The following is a 21,117-nucleotide window of genomic DNA, read 5'->3' on the forward strand; positions in this document are numbered from 1 at the left end:
GGGGGGGGCTTATAGGGGCTTAGGTCTCTAATTTCCCCCACTGCCCGCCTTAAACTGGTGCCTAGCGTTTCAATGTACTAACGAATTCTTCGCCCCAGGCCGCTTATATACGCAGGGCGATTAGGGGGCCTTATAGGGGCTTGCGGGACCCCGGCCTCCCTCCTCGGATCTGAACCGGCAGGCGTCGCTTGCCGATGACAGGTCGCCCAGAGCTGTCATCCTATAAGTGGAGATAGAAACATATAATCGAGAAATCAAATGGGTGTGGAAGCTTGTAAGTCTCCAGCTTGATGGATTCTGTCACAACGTCGTAAGCAAGAGCATTCGCTCACTAAGCTGTAGCACCAAAAGACCAGAATATTGAGGATGGTGAATCCTCGCTACTGGGTCTGCCTCTCGAAGGCCAAAGTTGATAAGCCCTCAGTGAGGAGCGCATGTTGGGGGGCCCTAGGGCCACTAAACCCCTGCTGGCCTTATAGAGACCATTAAGGCCCCGGAGGGCCGATTTATGGGGATGGGAAGCTATGGAGGAAGAGAGGGACCCAGGGGGGCTTCAGGGGGAAGGGTGACTGCGGCCCCGCCAGCCCTCCTGTGCATATAAGCGGCTTGGGGCGAGGAATTCGTTAGTACATTGAAACGCTAGACACCAGTTTAGGGCAGGCAGTTGGGGGAATTAAGGGTTTAGGTCCTTACAAGCCCCCCTAGTGCCCACTGAAACGAGACCTTCATAGCTTATAGCTGGGTAAGTGTAAGGCTTCTTGCCACTGCCAGCCTCTAAGTGCCCCAAAGTAATACTGAGGTAATTGGGGTAATGCCCAATTTTAGGGTTGGCACGCTTGTGAGCCTGCGACACATGCCTGCGTGCGCTATGCGCCGCTACAGCGCCCCGCTGCCGTTAGGCCTCACATTAAGGTCGTTAAGCTTGAATAAATAAATAAATGAATCCTCGCTACTAGGGTGGCCATTTTCCCATAAGTGAGATCTCGAGAGGCAAAAAGATTTCCCAGCGGGAAATGGGAATATCCAAAAATTTCCCACTAATCGTGCCAACTGCCCCCCCGCCGATCCCTCTGTGGGTGCGCGCGCCATCTCAACGCCGGTTCAACCTCAATGCCAATTTTTTATTAAAAATCTAATTAAAATAATAGTTAAAAATAAATTCCAATTGACTAATTATTAAAATTGATTATAGAAAATATTAAATATATATATAATTTTACTCATAATTGTATTTTTTATAATTATATAAGATTTTTTTGCTTTAACTATAGCTCTTTATTTTTTTTATATTAATGTAATATTATTTCTGCGAATAAATGAGTACTATGGTAATGATTGTAAAAATTTGGTACTGAGGTAAAATTAGCGTTGAGATGGTGGTGCGCACCCACAGCGGGGAGCGGCAGGTGGGTGGTTGGCACTATTATTTCCCAGTGGGGCAGATTCATGTAGGTAACTGTTTTTAGCCCCACTAGGAAATCTTAATTTATACCTAACTTATTTAGGTAATCTAAACGGTTTCCGCTGCCACCTACCCACTACTACCCTCGCATATCGTAAAGATTGCCAGAACCGTCACATTAATCGGCCGGTCTTTTATTTGCGGGGGGAATAGTACTAGTAGAAGTAGTAGCTCTCACTGACCTCTTGTAGCTGGCTTCCATACTATCGCCTCTATGCAGGGTTGTGAACTTGTGCCCTATCATGCAGGGCACGAGCTCATTGTCAAAGTATCTTTTATATGTGTTTACTACAAAAGATACTTATAATTATCTTAAAATATTAGGTGACAGAGATGTCTTGATATTATGGAAAACTAGATGACAACGTCCACCTAGTGGGCTAGGACAGCTTGTGAGCCGTTAGTTTGCGCTTGTTGGGCCCACTTCGCGCGCGGCGGGCACAGTGGAGCATAAGAATTTTAAATTCTATCACGAAATGGACCCTGCATGTGGTGCATATGGTAGCATTTGGTACGCTTTCGAACCCGCCACCCCCTTGAGATAAAGACAGATTATATTTTGACTATTTCCTGAATATTTCCTGATTAATTCCTGGTTCGTCCGCTAAGTGATTAGGTGGAGACCGCCTCGCAAATAGGAATGCAGGGTCGCCTTATCACTTGAATTCAGACCGAATAAGGTTTAGGAGCTGGGCCGTGCGTCGACATAACTTTCATAAATTAGATCGTGTCCGGGACCCGGAAGTTGTGGGGTGCGGGTGAACTTCCTTCCGCCTTCGCATTAGTGTTGGTATAAGGCGCATACATAGTAAGGTCCGTAAAGTTCCCAAACCTGCTGTGTACACCTCGCCTCACACTTCCAGGGTCAAACCGTCAAACCGTCAAACTCCCATCTCCCACAGCAAAATCTTAATAATGGTCGCCCTGGAAAAAATTCGATCTTCCAATTCCAAGATCGCGACGGCTCTCCCGCCCGGTCTGGTCGCCGTTTTCGCCGGTGCAACAAGCGGTGTTGGCGAAACGTCGTTGAAGCAGTTCGCCAAATATACTGTCCGGCCCCGGATATACTTTATCGGGCGATCCAAGGAGTCCGGCCGTCGAATCACTGCAGAGCTGCAAAAGCTGAATCCCGAAGGAGAGTACATCTTCAAGAGCGTTGATGTTAGTCTGCTCCGCTCCGTGGACAATGCTTGCCGCGAGATCAAGGACAAGGAAGCCGCAATCAACCTATTGTTTCTGAGTACGGGGACAATGCTCTCTGGGAAAGGTAGGCTAGAAGGAGTGCGGTAGCATGAAGGAGACTAATCGAAATATCGCAGATACCGAAGAAGGTCTCAACTATCCTATCGCGGTAGCACAGTACGCCCGTCTTCGCTTCATTGTCGACCTTTTGCCTCTGCTGCAGAACGCCTCCGATTTACGTCGTGTGGTGACTGTCCTTGCAGGCACTAAGGAAAGCGCAATTCGCACGAATGACCTTTCGGGCCGCAGTGGCTCCATGCTTGCCCTACGGGGACATTTCGCCTCCATGATGACATTCGCGCTCGAAGCCATTGCGAAAAAGGCCCCAGACGTGACTTTTATTCAGACATTTCCCGGTTTCGTCAAGACCAACTACGGAAACGATGTGAAGGGGCCAATGTTCACCGTCTTGAGGGCGGTTTTCAACGCCGTCTACCCGCTTGTCGGGCCCCTTTTCGCTACCCCAATTGACGAAGCTGGAGAACGGCATGTGTTTTTGGCGACGAGCGCTAGGTTTCCGGCAGGAGGCAAGAGTGCCGCTGCTGGTGTTCCGGCGCCGAGTGGTATCATGGTTGCGCGAGGGACGAACGGCGAGAGCGGCAGCGGCGTGTACTCTGTTACCAACGATGGGGAGACTGCTCCGCTCAAGGTAGAGCAGCTTCTGGGAAGGATGAGAAAGGACGGCACGGCACAGAAGGCGTGGTCGCACGTTGAGGATGAATTCATTCGAATTACTGGGGCTGTGTCTGTGTAGACTGCCACACCTACTGAATTCTGCGGAGAGTTTCATTTTATTCTGTTGTCCAGATATACTGCAATCAGCCATCATAAACAAAGTGCCTTTTAACCATAGCTCAGTGGTTCTTTAGCCTAGAAATACGGTTCTATCTTAATGTAATAAAATTAATCTTCTGATAAGAAACCGCTGTTTCTGTCATTGTAAAACCTTCGTACGGTACAATTAGATGACTCTATATAAGCAAGTAAGCAAGGTCGTTGACTCAACTTCACACTTCTACTTCTTCAATTCTTTAATATTTCCAAGTCTTACACTCAAACTCACCTTCAGTAGCTAGACTACGACTCATGTCAGCATTCATGGAGCGGGGCGAGCCGGAGATGCGACTCGCTTACCCGGAGTTCCCTATAGCTCAAGTTCGGACTACGGAGTAAACTGTATGGCCCTAAAGAACCACAAAAGCCAACGCCATAGCAATAACAACCAGCGTTTCCATAATCTCTCCCCTCAGATTGGCAGTCTTGAACTCGATTGATTGAAGATGGTGTTGCCAAATTTTGCAGAATGTCTCCTCGCCGCAGTCGGCGCGAACTCAAGCCTTGTGGCATTTCCGTGGCAAGCAAACTATTCCAGCATTGTCGCCCCGTATAACTTGGACTATCCAGTGGTTCCTGCTGCTGTAGCTTTTCCACACACAGCTATTCAAGTTTCTGCTCTTGTAAAATGCGCTGTAAAGTCGGGGTATAAAGTGCAACCCAAGAGCGGTGGCCACAGCGCTGCCAACTATGGTACGATAGCCTGCTACCCAGCCAAGTTCTTGTTTTCTATATGCTAAGCCTGGTTTAGGCTCATCCACAGGAGAACTTTCAATCAACCTTCAGTATCTCCAGAATTTCTCCATGGACACATCGACGTTCCGCGCGACTGTTGGAGCTGGAGTGCACTTGGGAGACCTAGATGTGCTAACGTACAATGCTGGACAGCGGTTTGTTCCACACGGCCCAAGTGCCACTATCGGTATCAGCGGCCATGCAACTGTTGGAGGCGCAGGATATGGGTGGCGCGAGTACGGCCTGACGATAGATTACATCCAGGAAGTTGAGGTTGTGCTGGCCGACGCGACCATCGTCAGAGCGTCTGCATCACGGAACCCCGACCTCTTCTTCGCGATACGGGGCGCAGGAGCGAGCTTCGGTATAGTTACGGAATTCGTCTTTAATACGTTCCCTGCTCCACCGCAGACGATAAGTTTTACGTACTTCTGGAATACCTCTGACGTCGCTTTAAGGGCAGCGATCTTCAAATCCTGGCAAGCCTTGACTTACAACTCTAGTGTCCCCTGGGCCCTCGAAACAATATTTGGTATCACGAACAGTAGTGTCTTAATGTCGGGAGCATATTTTGGGTCATTGGATGGCTTCAATGGCCTCGGAATTCCGTCCCTATTCCCGCCGACACCAATAAGCAGCGCCGTCGTCTACACAAATTTCCTGAATCTATCGCAGCTGTGGGCTCAGCAGACCGCAGAGACTGGAAGAGAATCTGATGCGTTTTTCTACACCAAGTCAACTATTTTCCGTCCCAAGACGCGCATTCCCGACGATGTCGTGAACCGGTTGTTTGAGTATCTCGCTACCACGGACAGCGGTGCCGAGGTCTGGACTGTTGAGCTTCAGGCCGGTGGCGGACAAAACGGTGCACTTCCAGCCTCCGAGACTGCGTTTCCTCATCGAGACGCCGCGTTTGTTTTCCTCTCGTATGCCGCGACGAATGCGGACGTGACGGCGACGACTACATCCTTCCTTGATGGTCTCCATGCTCTAGCGAAAAGCGGCAACCCAGACGCGTACTATGGCGAGTATGTGGGATTCATTGATGCAAAGGAGCAGCCGGATCAAGCGCGATATCATTATTGGGGATCCAACTTACGGAGGTTGGAAAAGGTCAAGGCTGCTTATGATCCTCTTGACGTGTTTCACAATAAGCAGAGCGTCTTGCCTAAGTGAAGAACGCCGCTAAAGATCATCTCTATCTTTATGGTGTTATCTACTGTTTTTATTTTCGAGACAGGAAATGAAAACCTAGAGTAAAGTGTAGAAAACATTTATTGATAAGGCGCGACTTGCCAGGCACTGTTTGTGAGATATGGAGGCTTACAACTGTGCTTACTTAGACTACGAAATGACATGTGCTGTTTATTGACGTGCAATCTAGCAGACGGATTCGGTCCTGACGTAACTCTATATCACTAAGGGCATACATATAAGAAGATAGCGCACACCACGTGGCTACATCGTACGTTCCAGTGTCACTTCATAGGGAGAGAGACTGTTGGAAACCCTGCAACCATGTGTATTGATTACTTATTATTATTCAATATTCAGAACATCCTCTCAGCTTGTCAATCCTTTACGCCTTATTCAATGTAGCCGAACAGGGCTGGTATGACTGACTAAATTTACGGCGCCAATTAACTCCGGTGAGCTTTTATCCCCTTCGATTTAGGGTCTTTGGCGCGCTCTGTATTGCAGTCACATCATAGGCGTAGGACGGACGGACGTCCAATGAGAGGAGATTATACTACTGAGGACGGGGATGGGCACAACACGTATCCGTCAGCACTAGGCTTACATTGGGTCTGGTTATGGTGTGGTTCGGAGAAGATCTGTCTGTGCCACATGGTTTTGGTTTAGCAAATTAGAAATCATAACGGTACTCAAAAATCCATAACGTGATGCAGTTTAATTAGGCTGTCATCTAGTCTGGTTTGAACTGGGACTGGTACCCGCACAGACCCACTTAATCTGGCTTTAGTTCTGATTCGCTAAATTTAGGACACGTGTAGCCAGAATCTAATTTGAAAAACTATTTATTAGTTTAAAATAGGAAGTTTTATGTAATTAAGCTTATGTTATAAACAAAACAAAAATATTTATAATTATAAATTTTTATTAAGTTTTAAAACTTATTTAAATAATAATATAAAAATATTTATAGTTAATAATTTATATTTAAAATAAAATTGTAAAAAATAAAATATTCAAAATATTTTAGATATAAAAATAAACTATTAAGGGTTATTTATTATATAATAAATACTATAGTATAGTAAATAGAAATTTAGATCAATTAAATTTATTAAAAATAAAATAGTTTAATATTTAATTAATATAGTTTAAACTGGTTCTAAAGGCTTAAATCAGATAATTCTGGTTTCCAATCTCAGAGCCAGAACCAGACCAAATGGCAGCCTAAGTTTCGATTATAAAAAAGCAACATTGTCCAGTTTTACGCTACTCTAGAGAAATCCCCTGACATGGAACTACATCTATTAATTTTAGCGATTGGAAATGTTCCCTTGCAAGACTATTGATCGCCTGCACATCTCTAAGCACACGAAGCAAATGCCCAACTCCATTATTGCTGTCCACGATCGTGTTAGAGGCTGTGGAGAGAAAGGTAGCCGCACAAATAAGCGGGTCAGGTAGAAAGGGATGGGCCTTCAAGCAGCTGAGCAACGGTACTGTTTTGGCCAGACGCACAATCTCCAGGGCTGCCACGGAGGCACGACGTTCATAGGCGCTCGAAACGAATTGCTGTTGCAGGGTGCCGCAGGAGGCTGTCTGTCTCTGCACTGTGTTGCTGTGAAAGACGATGGCGCTATGGGCCAGCAGGTGGGCAAAGAGAAGCATAGGGTCACTGTCGACTGCAGAGCAGGGAGCGAGCATCTGCAGCCGCTTCTCTATTGTCGAGGCAAGCCATTCTTGGCGAGGCCAAAAGTCATGCTGCTCAGTCCCCGGGGCATTTGGACCACCATACAGACACGCGCGCCGGTGTGTCATGCACCGCCCGTGTAGCGCCGCCAGCACTACGCACTCGGCAAAGGGCGAGAGGTTGCTAGGGCCATTATGCATCACGGCTTCGGGGAGGAAGCTGACGCAGATGTGTTGGTTATTTTGGAAGTTTTCCTCTGGCGCCGGGAGACGCGTGCGGATCTGAAAGCAGTCAGTGATTTCACCAGATCCCTGGGAATTGTGCCTGAGACTTACCATCTCCTCTTGCAACGTCAGAGGCCATTCACTTCGCAGGCAGAGAAAGCGGTCAAGGCTAAAGGCCAGCCAAAACGTGCGTCTCTTCTCCTCGGCGTCGGCAAAACTGTCGTCCAACTCGTGATGGGTACCTATGGTAGCCACAGGAGAGACCGGCGAGCTGGAGTCGGCTGGTGCATCAACATCGTACAGACGAGCCATCTGCAAGAGGCGAAATGCACGACCAGCCGTCAGCATAGCCTGACGTTCACCAACTCGTAACCGTTCAGAGTAAGCCAGTAGCAGCCAGGCCTGTATGTGCTCCAGCTGGATCTCATCTGTGGATATGGCTCGTATATGGTGCCACTGGGTCTCGAGTAGACGGCGCGTCTCGAGACAGAAATGATCGGCGAGGTGGCGCCAATGGACCGACATGGCTGCAGCCATGGTCCGCATCGCGGATTGGAGACAGGCACGGGCTGGCGTGACGCTCTCCTGACCAGCCCACGCGATGTAGCGCCTGCGATGTATCATGGGGCAAACGGGATGCACACGGTCGAAATAGAGCTGGTCTCTGCAAACAATAAACGGTCAACACACATTACTAGGAAAAGAATATTAGGCTACCGCACAAGTCGGCTCGCATGAGGTCGGTCAGTTTGAACCCTACGGCCATCAAGGATGGACCTGCATCGGTATGATCCATCAATGCAGTTCCTGTCTCGCCCGATGGCATAAGGGCGCCGCCCTCCTGGTCCTGCCAGAGTATCCAATCTGTCCAACCAGCGAGATCGGTACCAGCAAAGTCCAAGCTCATGGGTGTAGATGCTATTGCTGGCGTTGTCGTTGTCGCCGATGTTGCGGGGGTCAGGGTCAGATTCGCTTCATCCAAACCGTTTGTCTGGAGGCCATTATAGTCGTCGGGGGCTACAATAACGTCTGTTCGTGAAGAGTCGGGGTCCTGATCGGGCACCGTTTTTCCCGAGTTGGATCCAAAGTGTTGGTCTAGCTGCGATTGAAGCGTTGCTGCGCATATTAATCGTTAGTAACAATGATCCTAGCAAAATATACACTTGTATGCTTATGTAGCGCGAAATTTGCATGGATTAAAGAAGCCGGGCAAGCCCGCGAGCAATGGAAGATATAGAAGCACACAGCGTTACATGACGGTTGATGAGGAATGAAGCAAACCAATTTGTAGTCGCATTTGATTGACTTGGCCCTTCTTGGGCCCTCTTTGCTGCCTCTTGTCAACAATAACACATGTGGAACCTGTCGCAGTGCAGAAGCTGCATTTGGGTCGCCCTCGGTCGCAACGGGCCTTGCGTTTCCGGCATTCTTCACAGGCAAAACCAGGCTGTTGTCGCAACGCTCTCACCTCCACGTTAGCCATGATCACGATGGAAGATATATGATGTTTGGTAACCTCTTGAAGAGCGCACCACCGACTCCGTCATCAACAACGGGTAGGCTGACGGGAAAGTATAATTAATAACACTAATTGCCGAGCATCTTTCTATGAGCAGCCTTATTTAATTGACTAGGATTGGTGTTTAGCGGCCTATTCTTGAGGAATTCATGCATCTTCACTCATGCAGCAACGCCACCAACATATTTATACAGTTGGGCATTGGGCGGTTTATCCGTAGCGAATGCGATGCAATCATACCGTATGAACCCCTGTGAAAAACTCGGATTACGCTCCGAAGAGGCACTACCCAATCCGCAGAGCACGATAACTACGATAACTGGAGTATTTTTTCGTATATTTTTTGGCACTATTTGAAATTATATAATAACCTGCCAACTTCACATACTCTCAGGTTCGGAATGCGCCGACAAGGCACCACACCACACACCAAAACCAAATTGCACCAACCCGGTCTAATGCAGTTTTGGTTCTAAGATTTAAAAACAATAATAATTTAATATACTGTTTAATATAATATAATATAAGGTTTTAGTGTAATTTAATTGTATTTTTCTAATGTAAAATTATTTTTTAAATATAATATATATAATATAGATCTAGCTGGTGCTGATTTACGGAAGTGGGAGGCTATCTATGATGGAGGAGGAGAGCCTAAGGGGGGCCAAGGGAGACGGTTTAGGGTTGGGGTTAACAGATCTCGGCAGACTTACCAGCCCCTATAAGGTTAATCGCCTATACATATAAGTGACTTGAGATAAAAATTTTGTTATATATTATCATACTAAATACAAATTCAAAGTAGATAGTAAGGCCGAACGGACGTGCGTAGCCTGCCGATGACATGCCGCCCAAAGCTGTCACCCTTCTCCCCGAAGCCCCTGGGGCCCCCGAGTGCCATCCCCACAATCCGCGCGGCGGGCCTGCGTAGCCCTAGGGTCCGCCAATATGCGCGCTTGGGTATCTTCTACCGCCGAAGGCCTGTCACAACCTTGGCCATCGATAAGGCCTTATCGAGGGCTCCCCGCTGCTGCCTCCACTGCGTGTCAACCTTGGCCATCGATAAGGCCGTATAGAGAGCTCCCTGCTGCCGTGTTACGAAACCAACATATGCAAAGCTAAGGACAGATTAGGATGTCTTAAGCCACTTCAGGGCAAGTGTCTGTTAAAGCGGCTAACACCACGGCCAACCAGTTACCACGACCACACACAGCCCGTTTGCTACTCACACGGGATTACACATTACATAAGCAACTACACTCGGGTATACAATAAGAGTGTAGGAGAAGTGTAGGAAAAGACAAGAAGGTGATTGGATATACAATCTGTATACGGACAGATTGTAGGGATATTGTAGGAACGACATCTATATAAACACACCCATTTGCATGTATCTAGTTTACCTTAGCATAGTTCTTTAACATAAGTCACTACGATTATTACTATCAGTTACACTGTAAGGGTCAGCAAGGCAATCCCACTTGAAGTACTACGGCACTTCAAGGCATCGCTCCTACTTTAGTTGTGTCTTACCCTCACCTTTACCCTTCGGCAACCTTTGTACTTCGTTACTAGTTACCCTCAAGGAACCTCTGTGTGGTTCAACACATCGTATCGCTCCTCGACACAGCCAGTGACAACTAGAGTGGGTCCCGGTGCGTGACAAAAGAACTATCGTCTTGACCCCGAGGAACGATACGGGACAAGTACTATCAAGCAGGGCCAATTACTACATTAGGAAAGTATTACCCCAACAAGACTACTAATCATGGCAGGCAACAATGCAACTCCAACACCCAGTACCACTGGAGGACAAACACCCAGTGTTCAATCCGTAATGGCAGTCAATCAACAATTACGTGAACGAATTAGCCAATTGGAGAATGCATCACACGCAAGGATTAAGATCAACAAACCAACTCCGTTCAAAGGAGATAGGACCAAGCTGAGGAGTTACCTAGCACAAATGCAGTTGTACTTTTCTGTCAACTCGCACTTGCTGCATGGGGAACCAGACAAGGTCTTGACAGCTTCAACGTTCCTAGAAGGAGAAGCTATGGATTGGTTTGAACCCTATGTACGGGCATGGTTTGAGATAGCCCCAGATGACAGGGAAGACGAGATCGATGAAACCTTTGCGGACTACAATGTATTCGTCAGAAAAATCAAATCAACCTTTGGAGAAATCGATGAGAGAAATAACGCAGCTCAGAAAATTCAACGTCTGAAGCAGATCACATCAGCCTCAGACTATGCGTCGAAATTCTACCAGATCAGCTCTCATCTCGGATGGGATGATGAGGCCAAAGCAGATCGATTCTACCAAGGACTGAAAGACGACATCAAGGATGAGATAGCCAGAATACCCACTAGGCCAGACAATCTCACGGACATGATTGATGTAGCAGTCAAACTCGACAATAGGCTCTACGAACGACGTATGGAAAAGAAATACGGCGGAAACTGGAGCAGTGGCAAGAAACCATACCACCACAAGAAAAGGGAGGACCCGTATGGACCTCGACCTATGGAACTTGATGCCACTCAAGAACAGCCAAAAACGAAATTCGACAAGTCAAAGATAAAGTGTTACAACTGTGGGAAGACGGGCCACTTCAGGAGAGAGTGTAGAGTCAAACCACAAGGACGACAATTGAATGCGACAAATGAGGAAGACAGAGAGTCTTACCCGAAATACGACTATGACGACGCGGAACAGTATGAATCGGGAGACACCGAAGAGTTCCCAGAAATGGACGAAATCCCAGAAAGCCAAGGGTGGCGACAGTACGAAGGGATGAGTCAGGTCGAAAAGATAGAAAGCCAATTGAACGAAGCTCTGAACGACATCGAGAGTTCAAAGACGGCTGACAAAGAAAAAGGAAAGCAGAAGCTTTACGAAGTTCGGACACACCTCGAGAACAAGTGTGGAGCCGAGTGCAGGGTAATCTTTGAAGAGAAAGACCACCCAGGGCACGGATTATTACATTGGACCTTTTGCACAATGGATTCATGCACAATCCATGGGGAAGCAAAAGAAAGCCAGGGCTACTTCCCAAGAAAGAGGAAGCAAGCGAAGATATCAAACTGCGAATGGAAATTGACGCAGGAATGGAACACCATCAGCCCCTCGAAGAAAAAGGTGGTGCAGCTCAGTGAAGCTGGGAGTTTCGAAGAAACTCGTAACCCCGAAATAGGCAGAAAAGACGATGATCCACGAGATGGATTCGTAAAAGCCTGGATGAACGACTACATTCAACTACCTTATGGCGAAGACCCGAAGAATCAGCCATGTGTCCATACCAACCATGACCTCACCAGAATTGAAAGGATGCAGTGCATCATAACACCATGGTATGAGAAAGAAGGAAGAATGAGCGTAACGAAACAAATGAAGGAATGGAAATGCCAGACGGCATGGTGCAATTGCTTACAGCTTGAGCAACATCCAAAGCATCGGATGTTATCATGGAAAATCTGCTACAATGACGAATGTATAACGCACGTACACCCTAAAATTAGGGCTGGGGAATTTCCAAAAGGGAAATGGCCGCAGCATGCGGACAACTGTGCATACGAAAGGGCAGAACTCAACGCAACGGCTTGTGGAAGGCAACTAAGAACCACAGTGGCCATATACGGAATAGAGATCGAAGCAATGGTCGATTCGGGAGCAACGCACAACTTCATGGATAAAGAAACAAAACGAACATTGAAAATCTTGGGAAGGAAGAAACCCCAAGCAGTACCCATCACAGGACTCAGCGGGGTGAGCCTGCAAGAAGGGGGAGTCACACATGAAACAGGGTGGTTGTCCATGGTATTAGGAAACCATCACGAGATGATCAACTTTGACGTCGCAGAACTGGGACCAAACGACATAGTTCTTGGAATCCCATGGCTCAAGGTTCATAACCCGGAGATAAACTGGGGAACTGGCGAAATCAAAATGAATCGTTGTAATTGTGGACAGATATCTCAGGTAGATGAAGTCACCGGACAGGCGGGAGACTTGAGTACGACGGAAGAAGCAGACGACTTGACTTCCTCGTGGACTCTTATACGGAATGGGACCAAAGGGGAGGCCATTACCGAACACCTGAAAGAGGAGTGTCAGATCGCGGCAACCGCAGAACCTGAACTACCTAAAGAATATGAACGATTCAAGGAATTGTTCAACGGAACATACAAGAAATTACCTGAACACAGTGAATGGGACCATACCATCCCATTGAAAGAAAACGAAGAACCAAGACCTCAACGAATCTACCCCATGTCAGAAAATGAGACGGCAGCACTTAAGAAGTACCTGAATGAAAGCTTGGAAAAGGGATACATCAGACCCTCAAGCTCGCCAGCAGGATACTCCGTACTCTTTGTGGGAAAGAAGGGGACTACTGACCTACGACCATGTATAGACTACCGACAACTGAACAAAATCACTATACGAGACAGTCACCCATTACCCCTGATTTCGGAAATACAAGACAAAATACGAGGAAAGAAATGGTTTACGAAACTCGATATTACGGACGCGTACAACAGACTGAGAATCAAGGAAGGAGAAGAATGGAAAACTGCATTCAAGACCAAGTTTGGACATTACGAATATCTGGTTATGCCTTTCGGATTAACCAATGCACCAGCAGCATTCCAACGGTACATCAACCATGTAATCGGGGATTACCTATACGACTTTACTGTCGCATACCTCGACGACATATTAATATTCTCAGACAGCATGAACGATCACGTACGACACGTAAGGATGGTCCTACATCGCTTACGGGAAGCAAAGCTACAGTTGAAGCTTAGGAAATGCGAGTTTCACGTACAAGAAACGGACTTCTTGGGACACAGAATCACTCAAGAAGGGATCCAAATGGATAAAGAAAAGGTACAGGCGGTACGAGACTGGCCTACACCAAAGAACGTTAAAGAAGTGCAATCCTTTCTCGGATTAATCAACTACTATCGACGATACGTGAAAGGATACGCAGGGATAATGAATCCCATATTCAAACTGTTACGAAAGGACTTCGAGTTTGAATGGACAACGGAATGCCAGAAAGCATTCGAAGAAGCGAAGCTTCGGCTCACCACCGCACCTATACTGATGCAACACGACCCGGAGAAACCAACAGTGTTGGAAACAGACGCTTCAGATTTCGCAATAGGAGCAGCAATGATGCAGGAAGGACCAGACAAGAAACTACGACCAGTAATGTATTACTCAAGGAAAATGCTTGATGCAGAACTCAATTACGAGATTCACGATAAAGAACTGCTAGCCATAGTGACAGCACTTCGACATTGGAGAGTCTACTTGGAAGGAACTAAGTTCCCAATACGAGTTATCACGGACCACAAGAACCTCACCTACTTCCTCACAACCAAGGTTCTTAACCGAAGACAAGCGAGATGGTCGGAATTGCTAGCAAACTATTGGTACGAAATAGAATACCGCAAGGGAAAAGACAACGAACGAGCAGACGCTCTAAGCAGGAGACCGGATCATGAAGAAGGAATCAGATCACCAGAACCAGCCCTGTTCAAGGAAACAGATAGGGGAACACTAGTACATAATCCTCAAACGGCAATACTCGCAGCAACACTAGAAGGAGTAACAGACTCGGAATTACAAGACAGAATCGCAAAAGAAACCGAGCAAGACGGACTGATATTCAACATGGTAAACAATGAGGATGACCGAATCACAATGACGGAAGAAGGATTAGCATTTTGGCATGGTCTAATCTATGTACCAAAGACACTCAGAACGGAAATTATCCAACTTCATCACGACAACATATTGGCAGGACACCCAGGAGTATCAAACACTCTAGAACGAATTACGAGGAACTACTACTGGCCAAAAATGATTCGAGACATCGAGAACCACATCAAGGAATGCGACCAGTGTCACAAGAACAAGATTAATAGGCACAAACCTCATGGACTAATGCAACCACTGGAAGCACCAGAATATCCATGGCAATGGGTAACAATGGATTTCATCGTCAAACTACCAAAGTCGCAAGGAAACGATTCGATACTTGTGGTAGTGGACAGAATGACTAAATATGCGCACTTCGTTGCAACCACGGAGCAATTGACAGCAAAACAATTAGCAATACTGTTAATTGACAAAGTCTTTCAGCACCACGGTATACCTGAGATTATGGTCTCAGATAGGGGACAGACCTTTGCATCGAAACTATGGAAATCCATGATGGACCTTATGGGAGGAGAACAGCGGCTGTCAACCGCTTACCACCCACAGACGAATGGACAGACTGAACGAACGAACCAAACATTGGAACAGTATTTACGCCATTACGTCAATTACGACCGAAATAATTGGGCAATGCTACTACCTATGGCACAAATGGCCTACAATACAAGCAAGCAAGCCACCATAGGAATGACACCATTCAAGGCATACACAGGAAAAGAAGCAAGAATGCCAGGAGAACCCAAATACAAGCAACCAATCGCACAAGAAGCAGAAGAAATGGTCAACGCAATGAAGGCGTTACACCAGTATTTACACAATGAAATTGAAAATCAAGGACAACAATCGGCAAGAAGATACAACCAAAAACATCAGAAGGGACCTGATCTCAAGAAGGGAGGGAAGGTCTACCTTTTACGAAATTTAGACGCCAAAAGAAAGGAAGACAAATTGAACCACCTACGAATTGGGCCATTCGAAATTGAAGAAAAAATCGGAGAAGTCAATTACAAACTAAAACTACCAAAAGCCATGAAAATACACCCAGTGTTCCACGTTTCATCATTGGAACCAGCGCCATCAAATGCAAAACTCCAAACAGATATCATTGTCGAGCAAGAGACATATGAAGTCGAAGACATACTAGGAGAAAAGCAAGTCAATGGGAAATTTGTCTACCTGGTCAAATGGAAGGGATACGATACCTCAGAAAACACTTGGGAACCTATCGAGAACCTCGCGGATGCTCCAGATGCATTAGAGGATTACCGACGGAGGAACCCAATTCACCAGGCGGAGACATTGGCAGGTTGGCGAACAAGGCCTCAAAATCCACGTCGGAGATAGCATTTAGTTGCATCTCTCTCGTCGGAGAAGGAGGAGGGATGCCATCGGGATCCTCCTCATCTAAGATCTCCATCACGTTGGAATCATGATCCAACATTTTCGAACCTCGCTCTTTGAGAAACTGCTGTTGTTTGAATAAACGATTTATTTTCGCGGACAGATCCGCCTGTTTTGCAAGAGCATCGCGAAGCTCTTGATTAATACGATCCTCAGCTTTCTGAAGATCTGACCATTCTCGCTCACTATGAAATCGCTTTTCGCATTTGCGACCACGACGTGTGCACGACGCACAGTTTCGACTTTTTGAATCCATTATGCAAATCTCGTTTTTACTTTTGCAATATTCGCACGGATTATCGACGGGGAAACCGTTTCGACGGATGCGATCGGACTGGGACACACGATAAGCCAGACGGTCCTTTTTAGGAGTCATGTTGACGCATTTCGGACACTCACCAAAGGAAGCAGGGTCACGCTGGGAACGAGGGCGCGTCTTCTATTTATACCTTTGAGGACAAAGGACTTCAAGGAGGGGGAGTGATGTTACGAAACCAACATATGCAAAGCTAAGGACAGATTAGGATGTCTTAAGCCACTTCAGGGCAAGTGTCTGTTAAAGCGGCTAACACCACGGCCAACCAGTTACCACGACCACACACAGCCCGTTTGCTACTCACACGGGATTACACATTACATAAGCAACTACACTCGGGTATACAATAAGAGTGTAGGAGAAGTGTAGGAAAAGACAAGAAGGTGATTGGATATACAATCTGTATACGGACAGATTGTAGGGATATTGTAGGAACGACATCTATATAAACACACCCATTTGCATGTATCTAGTTTACCTTAGCATAGTTCTTTAACATAAGTCACTACGATTATTACTATCAGTTACACTGTAAGGGTCAGCAAGGCAATCCCACTTGAAGTACTACGGCACTTCAAGGCATCGCTCCTACTTTAGTTGTGTCTTACCCTCACCTTTACCCTTCGGCAACCTTTGTACTTCGTTACTAGTTACCCTCAAGGAACCTCTGTGTGGTTCAACACATCGTATCGCTCCTCGACACAGCCAGTGACAACTAGAGTGGGTCCCGGTGCGTGACATGCCGCCTCCACCGCCTGCACTACAACAGGATCTGTCTGACCGTCTCCGACTCCTCCGAACATCACCTACAGCGAGAGTAGTCCCGCGCGCGCGGGTTTAGTTTAAATGGGCCCCGATTGGGGCGTGCCCCGCCCTGAACAGATAGAGGCGCCGCGCTAGGCGCTTGGGGGCCTTGGCCACCTCGTGGTCAATCAATTGCCACCTTTGGGCGGGGTAGTAACGCTGTCGTCTCTCACTCTTCGTGAGTCGTGACCCCCGCTGCCAGGCTCTAGTTAGCCACCCCACCCAAAGAATAATAATAATATAGATCTAACTACAATTAGATTAATAATTGAAATACATACAAATTAATTTAAAAATATTCTTTAATATAATTATTAAAAAATAGATTTTAAATTATAAATAATAAATATTTTCAAAAAAATAAATCTAATATAAAACAATTGTTTAATTACTTATATTGATAATTAATAGTAATTATTGTAAGGCTCCTTGACACTGCCAACCTCTAAATGCCAAAAAGTAATACTGAGGTAATTGGGCTTAAAATTTAATTATTGAAAAAATAGAATTAATTTACAAGTATTCATTAGATATATATATTTTTATAAATATATTAGAGCTATATCAATTAGTTTTTTATCAACTTGACTGTATCGACGTAATAGACACAGTAACTCAAGTAACTAGGTCCGTGCTAGATGTCACCAAGTAGAGTTTTGACGTGTTTGATGTTCACGCCACTACCGCACCAAAACTTACCGTAAACAATAAAGAGTTATAATAACTTTGAGAACATTTGTACCGCCCTTAGGATATTGTCTCCCAGCTTGATTCGTCAGCTTTGCTATCGCGGCGGGTCATATAGCACCGCTCTGCTGAGAAATGTTAAAGAGTATATATACTAAATAACTAAAAATAAGAATATATTGTCCCTTTGTAAGTAACTGCCCTCAATCCTTTTGTAACTCGTCGTCTCCTTACTATCGATACATCTTCGCTGTACACATGATTTATCACTTCCCGCACGCTTTGTTCCTTATGGACATAGATCACTGGCGTGCAAATAGGTACTATGTGTGAGGCCTGGCAGCAGCAAGGGCGCTGGAGGCTTGCAGAGGCTTATAAGCGTGCCAACCCTGGAATTGGGCAATGGCCCAATTACCTCAGTATTACTTTTTGGCATTTAGAGGTTGGCAGTGGCAAGGAGCCTTACACTATGCTTCAATCGTCGGAGCGGAACTGATGAAGGATGCCGTGGGTTTTCTGGAACTACTCTAATCGCCTTCTCCAGGGATTCTTGAAAGGATGAACTCTGACTCTTGGGGAAGGCAGTCATCTAGTTGACCGGCATTAGGGCTGGTGGTAAGGGCATCTGTACTCCCCTTGTCAACCAATCAGCGGCCCGCGTCCGCGTGATGATTTATATCTAGCATAAGGTTTGCTGACGAGCTTGCTTATGACTTGCTAGTTTATGCCTCTCCACGGCCGGAGTCAGGAGTTTCGGAGATCTATCAAGACGCGGACTTATGCGGGAAATCCTATACCCCGGAGAATCCTGCATAGAATCTAAGTTGGTCCTAGTCCTAGATACGATGCTGTTTGCGTTAGAAATCTAGCATGTGACGCCGCAATGAGCAACCGTTCACGGCTCTGCATAGGTACTCATCAGAGGGATATTTTTACCAACTTCCAGACTGTAGTACGCGCAGAGTGTTTGGACATTTCGCAAACTTTGAAAAATTCTTCTGATACTACGTAACTCCATTTTACATAGAGCGGCCGTCCCTGTTTGGTAACCAGAAGATTATTCATTACACCGATATTATGTCTATCCCTGAGTGCTGTTCCGTGCTTGTGGTAGGAGGTGGCCCTGCTGGATCGTATACAGCGGCGGCGCTTGCGCGAGAGGGTGTGGACGTTGTCGTGCTCGAGGCCGATAACTTTCCGAGGTACCACATCGGCGAGTCGATGCTTGCGTCGATGCGCCATTTCATACGCTTCATTGATCTTGAGAAGACGTTTGATAGCCATGGGTTCCGTAGAAAGGCAAGTATTTGCCTTTATAGGACGAAATATATCCGAGTCTAACAAGCCCTGACGGTAGAACGGCGCAGCGTTCAAGTTGAACAATAAGCGAGCAGGCTGTGAGGAGACCAAAAATGGTCCACTCTCGCTAAACGTGAGCTGATTGCATCACAGATACCGATTTCATTGCCGCCAATGGCCCCAACGGCTATTCTTGGAATGTGATCCGCTCCGAGTCGGACAAGTTAATGTTTGATCATGCTGAAAAGAGCGGTGCCCATACCTTCCAAGGCGTCAAAGTTGAGTCCATCGAATTTGTCCCGGATCAAGACTTCCCCCAGGATGAGAAACTCTGTAATACAGGCCGGGCAGTCTCAGCATCATGGTCGCGGAAAGCGGACGGTGCCACAGGCTTAATCAAGTTTGACTACATTGTCGACGCGAGCGGACGCAACGGCATCATTTCCACTAAGTACCTCCACAATCGCAAGTTCAACCAGGCGCTCAAGAACGTAGCCAACTGGGGCTACTGGAAAGGGGCCAAGACCTATGCTCCGGGAACTGAGCAAGAAGGGTCCCCCTACTTCGAGGCCTTGACAGATTATAGTGGCTGGTGCTGGGCGATTCCGCTGCATGACGACACCCTCTCTGTCGGCGTCGTGATGCGCCAGGACTTGTCTCTCGCTCGCAAGAAAGCCTTAGGCTCACCGTCCATGGTCGACTTCTACAAGGACTGTCTGACCCTGTCCCCGGAGATCCACGCCAGATTGGCCGACGCTGAGCTCGTATCCCCGTCTATCAAGTCCGCCTCGGACTGGTCATATAGTGCGTCGGCGTACGCGGGGCCCAACTTCCGCCTGGTAGGTGACGCAGGTTGCTTCATCGATCCGTATTTTAGTTCCGGCGTGCATCTTGCTTTGGCCGGAGCCCTCTCAGCTGCCATGACCATCCAAGCATCCCGAAAGGGCGATTGCAGTGAGTTCGAGGCGGCCAAGTGGCATTCTGTCAAGGTTGCCGAGAGCTACTCGCGCTTTCTCTTGGTGGTCATGACGGCCCTGCGGCAGATTCGAAAGGGTGATGAACCAGTACTCACCGACTTTGACGAGGATGGGTTTGACAGGGCATTTGGTTTCTTCAGGCCAAGTGAGTTATTAATTCTAATAGTGAGTAAACCCGCTAACACCCCCTGAAAATAGTCATCCAAGGCCTCGCCGACGCCGACGTAGGCGGCAAGCTTACACAGGGCCTCATCTCCAAGTCGGTCGAATTTTGCTTTCATGCCTTCCAGGAAATTTCACCCGAGGCGCGCCAGGAAGTCCTTGACAAGCTCGAAAGCGTCAAGGCGGATCCCGATGCGGAAACTAAGGAAGACCTCGAGAAGCTCAACGAGGACGAGCTGGCTACCCTGAGGACTATCCGCGCGCGACAGATGCTGCGCACAGAGGACTCCATGAACATTGAGAACTTCTCGAACGACGTCATCGACGGTTTTGCGCCTAGATTGATTCATGGGAAACTGGGACTGAACAAAGTGCACAGTCGCGCCGAGGGTCCGATATACTCGGAGAGCCTCTTTGAATCGGGACTGCATGACATGGATGCAAATGCAAGCAGCCACTTGAAGGCAAGGCCAGAGGGAGCTATTCAGGTGTGAGAAAGAGTATGTCAACTAGCCATGTCAGTCTTGCCGAATAGTGTAGGCATCTCGTAGCCAAGAGCACGATCGCTATATTAAATATATGAATCTATGCGTCTAATCTCATATTGACCTTTGAAGGATGCCGTCAATTTGTAGTTTAGACTTAAGCTTAAGCTTCGCCTTGAATTGAAAGTATGCGGTGGGTCTGTGCTATCAAATGGGTCTGGGGTCTGGTAGTGGTTTCTCACGGCAGATGTCAGGAACCAAGGGTGTTGGTGGGGGTTCAGAATTAAGAGAACGGGTGAGGGATAAACAGTCTTGCCGTAGCTCTTGGAGTAGACGGGCCAACGCTTCG

The 21,117-nt window shown here is 47.0% G+C and overlaps 5 protein-coding genes across 5 annotated transcripts; 3 read left to right on the forward strand and 2 right to left on the reverse strand.

Moving 5' to 3' along the window:
- Nucleotides 1-2,306: 2,306 nt before the first annotated feature.
- On the forward strand, nucleotides 2,307-3,587 carry BGW36DRAFT_37796 (uncharacterized protein). Its single transcript, XM_046216050.1, has 2 exons — nucleotides 2,307-2,729; nucleotides 2,782-3,587. The coding sequence occupies exons 1-2, from the start codon at nucleotides 2,378-2,380 to the stop codon at nucleotides 3,456-3,458; spliced, it is 1,029 nt and encodes a 342-aa protein (XP_046069165.1). The 5' UTR covers nucleotides 2,307-2,377; the 3' UTR covers nucleotides 3,459-3,587.
- Nucleotides 3,588-3,984: 397 nt separating this feature from the next.
- Nucleotides 3,985-5,449, forward strand: BGW36DRAFT_302033 (uncharacterized protein; the record flags this gene model as incomplete). The annotated part of the gene is made up of 2 exons (XM_046211741.1): nucleotides 3,985-4,231; nucleotides 4,290-5,449. 2 exons carry the CDS (start codon nucleotides 3,985-3,987, stop codon nucleotides 5,447-5,449), a joined length of 1,407 nt encoding a protein of 468 aa, XP_046069166.1.
- Nucleotides 5,450-6,636: 1,187 nt separating this feature from the next.
- On the reverse strand, nucleotides 6,637-8,394 carry BGW36DRAFT_326170 (fungal-specific transcription factor domain-containing protein). The gene is made up of 3 exons (XM_046212732.1): nucleotides 8,104-8,394; nucleotides 7,493-8,045; nucleotides 6,637-7,438 (listed from the first exon to the last, which is right to left on the reverse strand). The coding sequence occupies exons 1-3, from the start codon at nucleotides 8,286-8,288 to the stop codon at nucleotides 6,737-6,739; spliced, it is 1,440 nt and encodes a 479-aa protein (XP_046069167.1). The 5' UTR covers nucleotides 8,289-8,394; the 3' UTR covers nucleotides 6,637-6,736.
- BGW36DRAFT_386295 (uncharacterized protein) lies at nucleotides 8,379-9,049 on the reverse strand. The gene has a single exon (XM_046217003.1). It carries the CDS (start codon nucleotides 8,862-8,864, stop codon nucleotides 8,631-8,633), a length of 234 nt encoding a protein of 77 aa, XP_046069168.1. The 5' UTR covers nucleotides 8,865-9,049; the 3' UTR covers nucleotides 8,379-8,630.
- A 9,834-nt stretch (nucleotides 9,050-18,883) lies between these two features.
- On the forward strand, nucleotides 18,884-21,031 carry BGW36DRAFT_347758 (uncharacterized protein). Its single transcript, XM_046213244.1, has 4 exons — nucleotides 18,884-19,148; nucleotides 19,213-19,242; nucleotides 19,298-20,266; nucleotides 20,320-21,031. Exons 1-4 carry the CDS (start codon nucleotides 18,923-18,925, stop codon nucleotides 20,775-20,777), a joined length of 1,683 nt encoding a protein of 560 aa, XP_046069169.1. The 5' UTR covers nucleotides 18,884-18,922; the 3' UTR covers nucleotides 20,778-21,031.
- Nucleotides 21,032-21,117: the final 86 nt, after the last annotated feature.

Source organism: Talaromyces proteolyticus (assembly GCF_021365285.1).
Source record: "Talaromyces proteolyticus strain PMI_201 chromosome Unknown BGW36scaffold_10, whole genome shotgun sequence".
Taxonomy (NCBI): domain Eukaryota; kingdom Fungi; phylum Ascomycota; class Eurotiomycetes; order Eurotiales; family Trichocomaceae; genus Talaromyces; species Talaromyces proteolyticus.

Excerpts from the sequence above, each read along its gene's own strand:
- BGW36DRAFT_386295 (XM_046217003.1), bottom strand. The coding sequence starts at position 8,864 with ATGGCTAACGTGGAGGTGAGAGCGTTGCGACAACAGCCTGGTTTTGCC.
- BGW36DRAFT_347758 (XM_046213244.1), top strand. The coding sequence starts at position 18,923 with ATGTCTATCCCTGAGTGCTGTTCCGTGCTTGTGGTAGGAGGTGGCCCT. Across the intron at positions 19,149-19,212 it reads TGGGTTCCGTAGAAAGGCAA|CGTTCAAGTTGAACAATAAG; the intron begins GTATTTGCCTTT and ends AGAACGGCGCAG. Across the intron at positions 19,243-19,297 it reads GAACAATAAGCGAGCAGGCT|ATACCGATTTCATTGCCGCC; the intron begins GTGAGGAGACCA and ends ATTGCATCACAG.
- BGW36DRAFT_37796 (XM_046216050.1), top strand. The coding sequence starts at position 2,378 with ATGGTCGCCCTGGAAAAAATTCGATCTTCCAATTCCAAGATCGCGACG. Across the intron at positions 2,730-2,781 it reads GACAATGCTCTCTGGGAAAG|ATACCGAAGAAGGTCTCAAC; the intron begins GTAGGCTAGAAG and ends GAAATATCGCAG.
- BGW36DRAFT_326170 (XM_046212732.1), bottom strand. The coding sequence starts at position 8,288 with ATGAGCTTGGACTTTGCTGGTACCGATCTCGCTGGTTGGACAGATTGG. Across the intron at positions 8,046-8,103 it reads GACCTCATGCGAGCCGACTT|AGACCAGCTCTATTTCGACC; the intron begins GTGCGGTAGCCT and ends TATTGTTTGCAG. Across the intron at positions 7,439-7,492 it reads TGACGTTGCAAGAGGAGATG|ATCCGCACGCGTCTCCCGGC; the intron begins GTAAGTCTCAGG and ends GACTGCTTTCAG.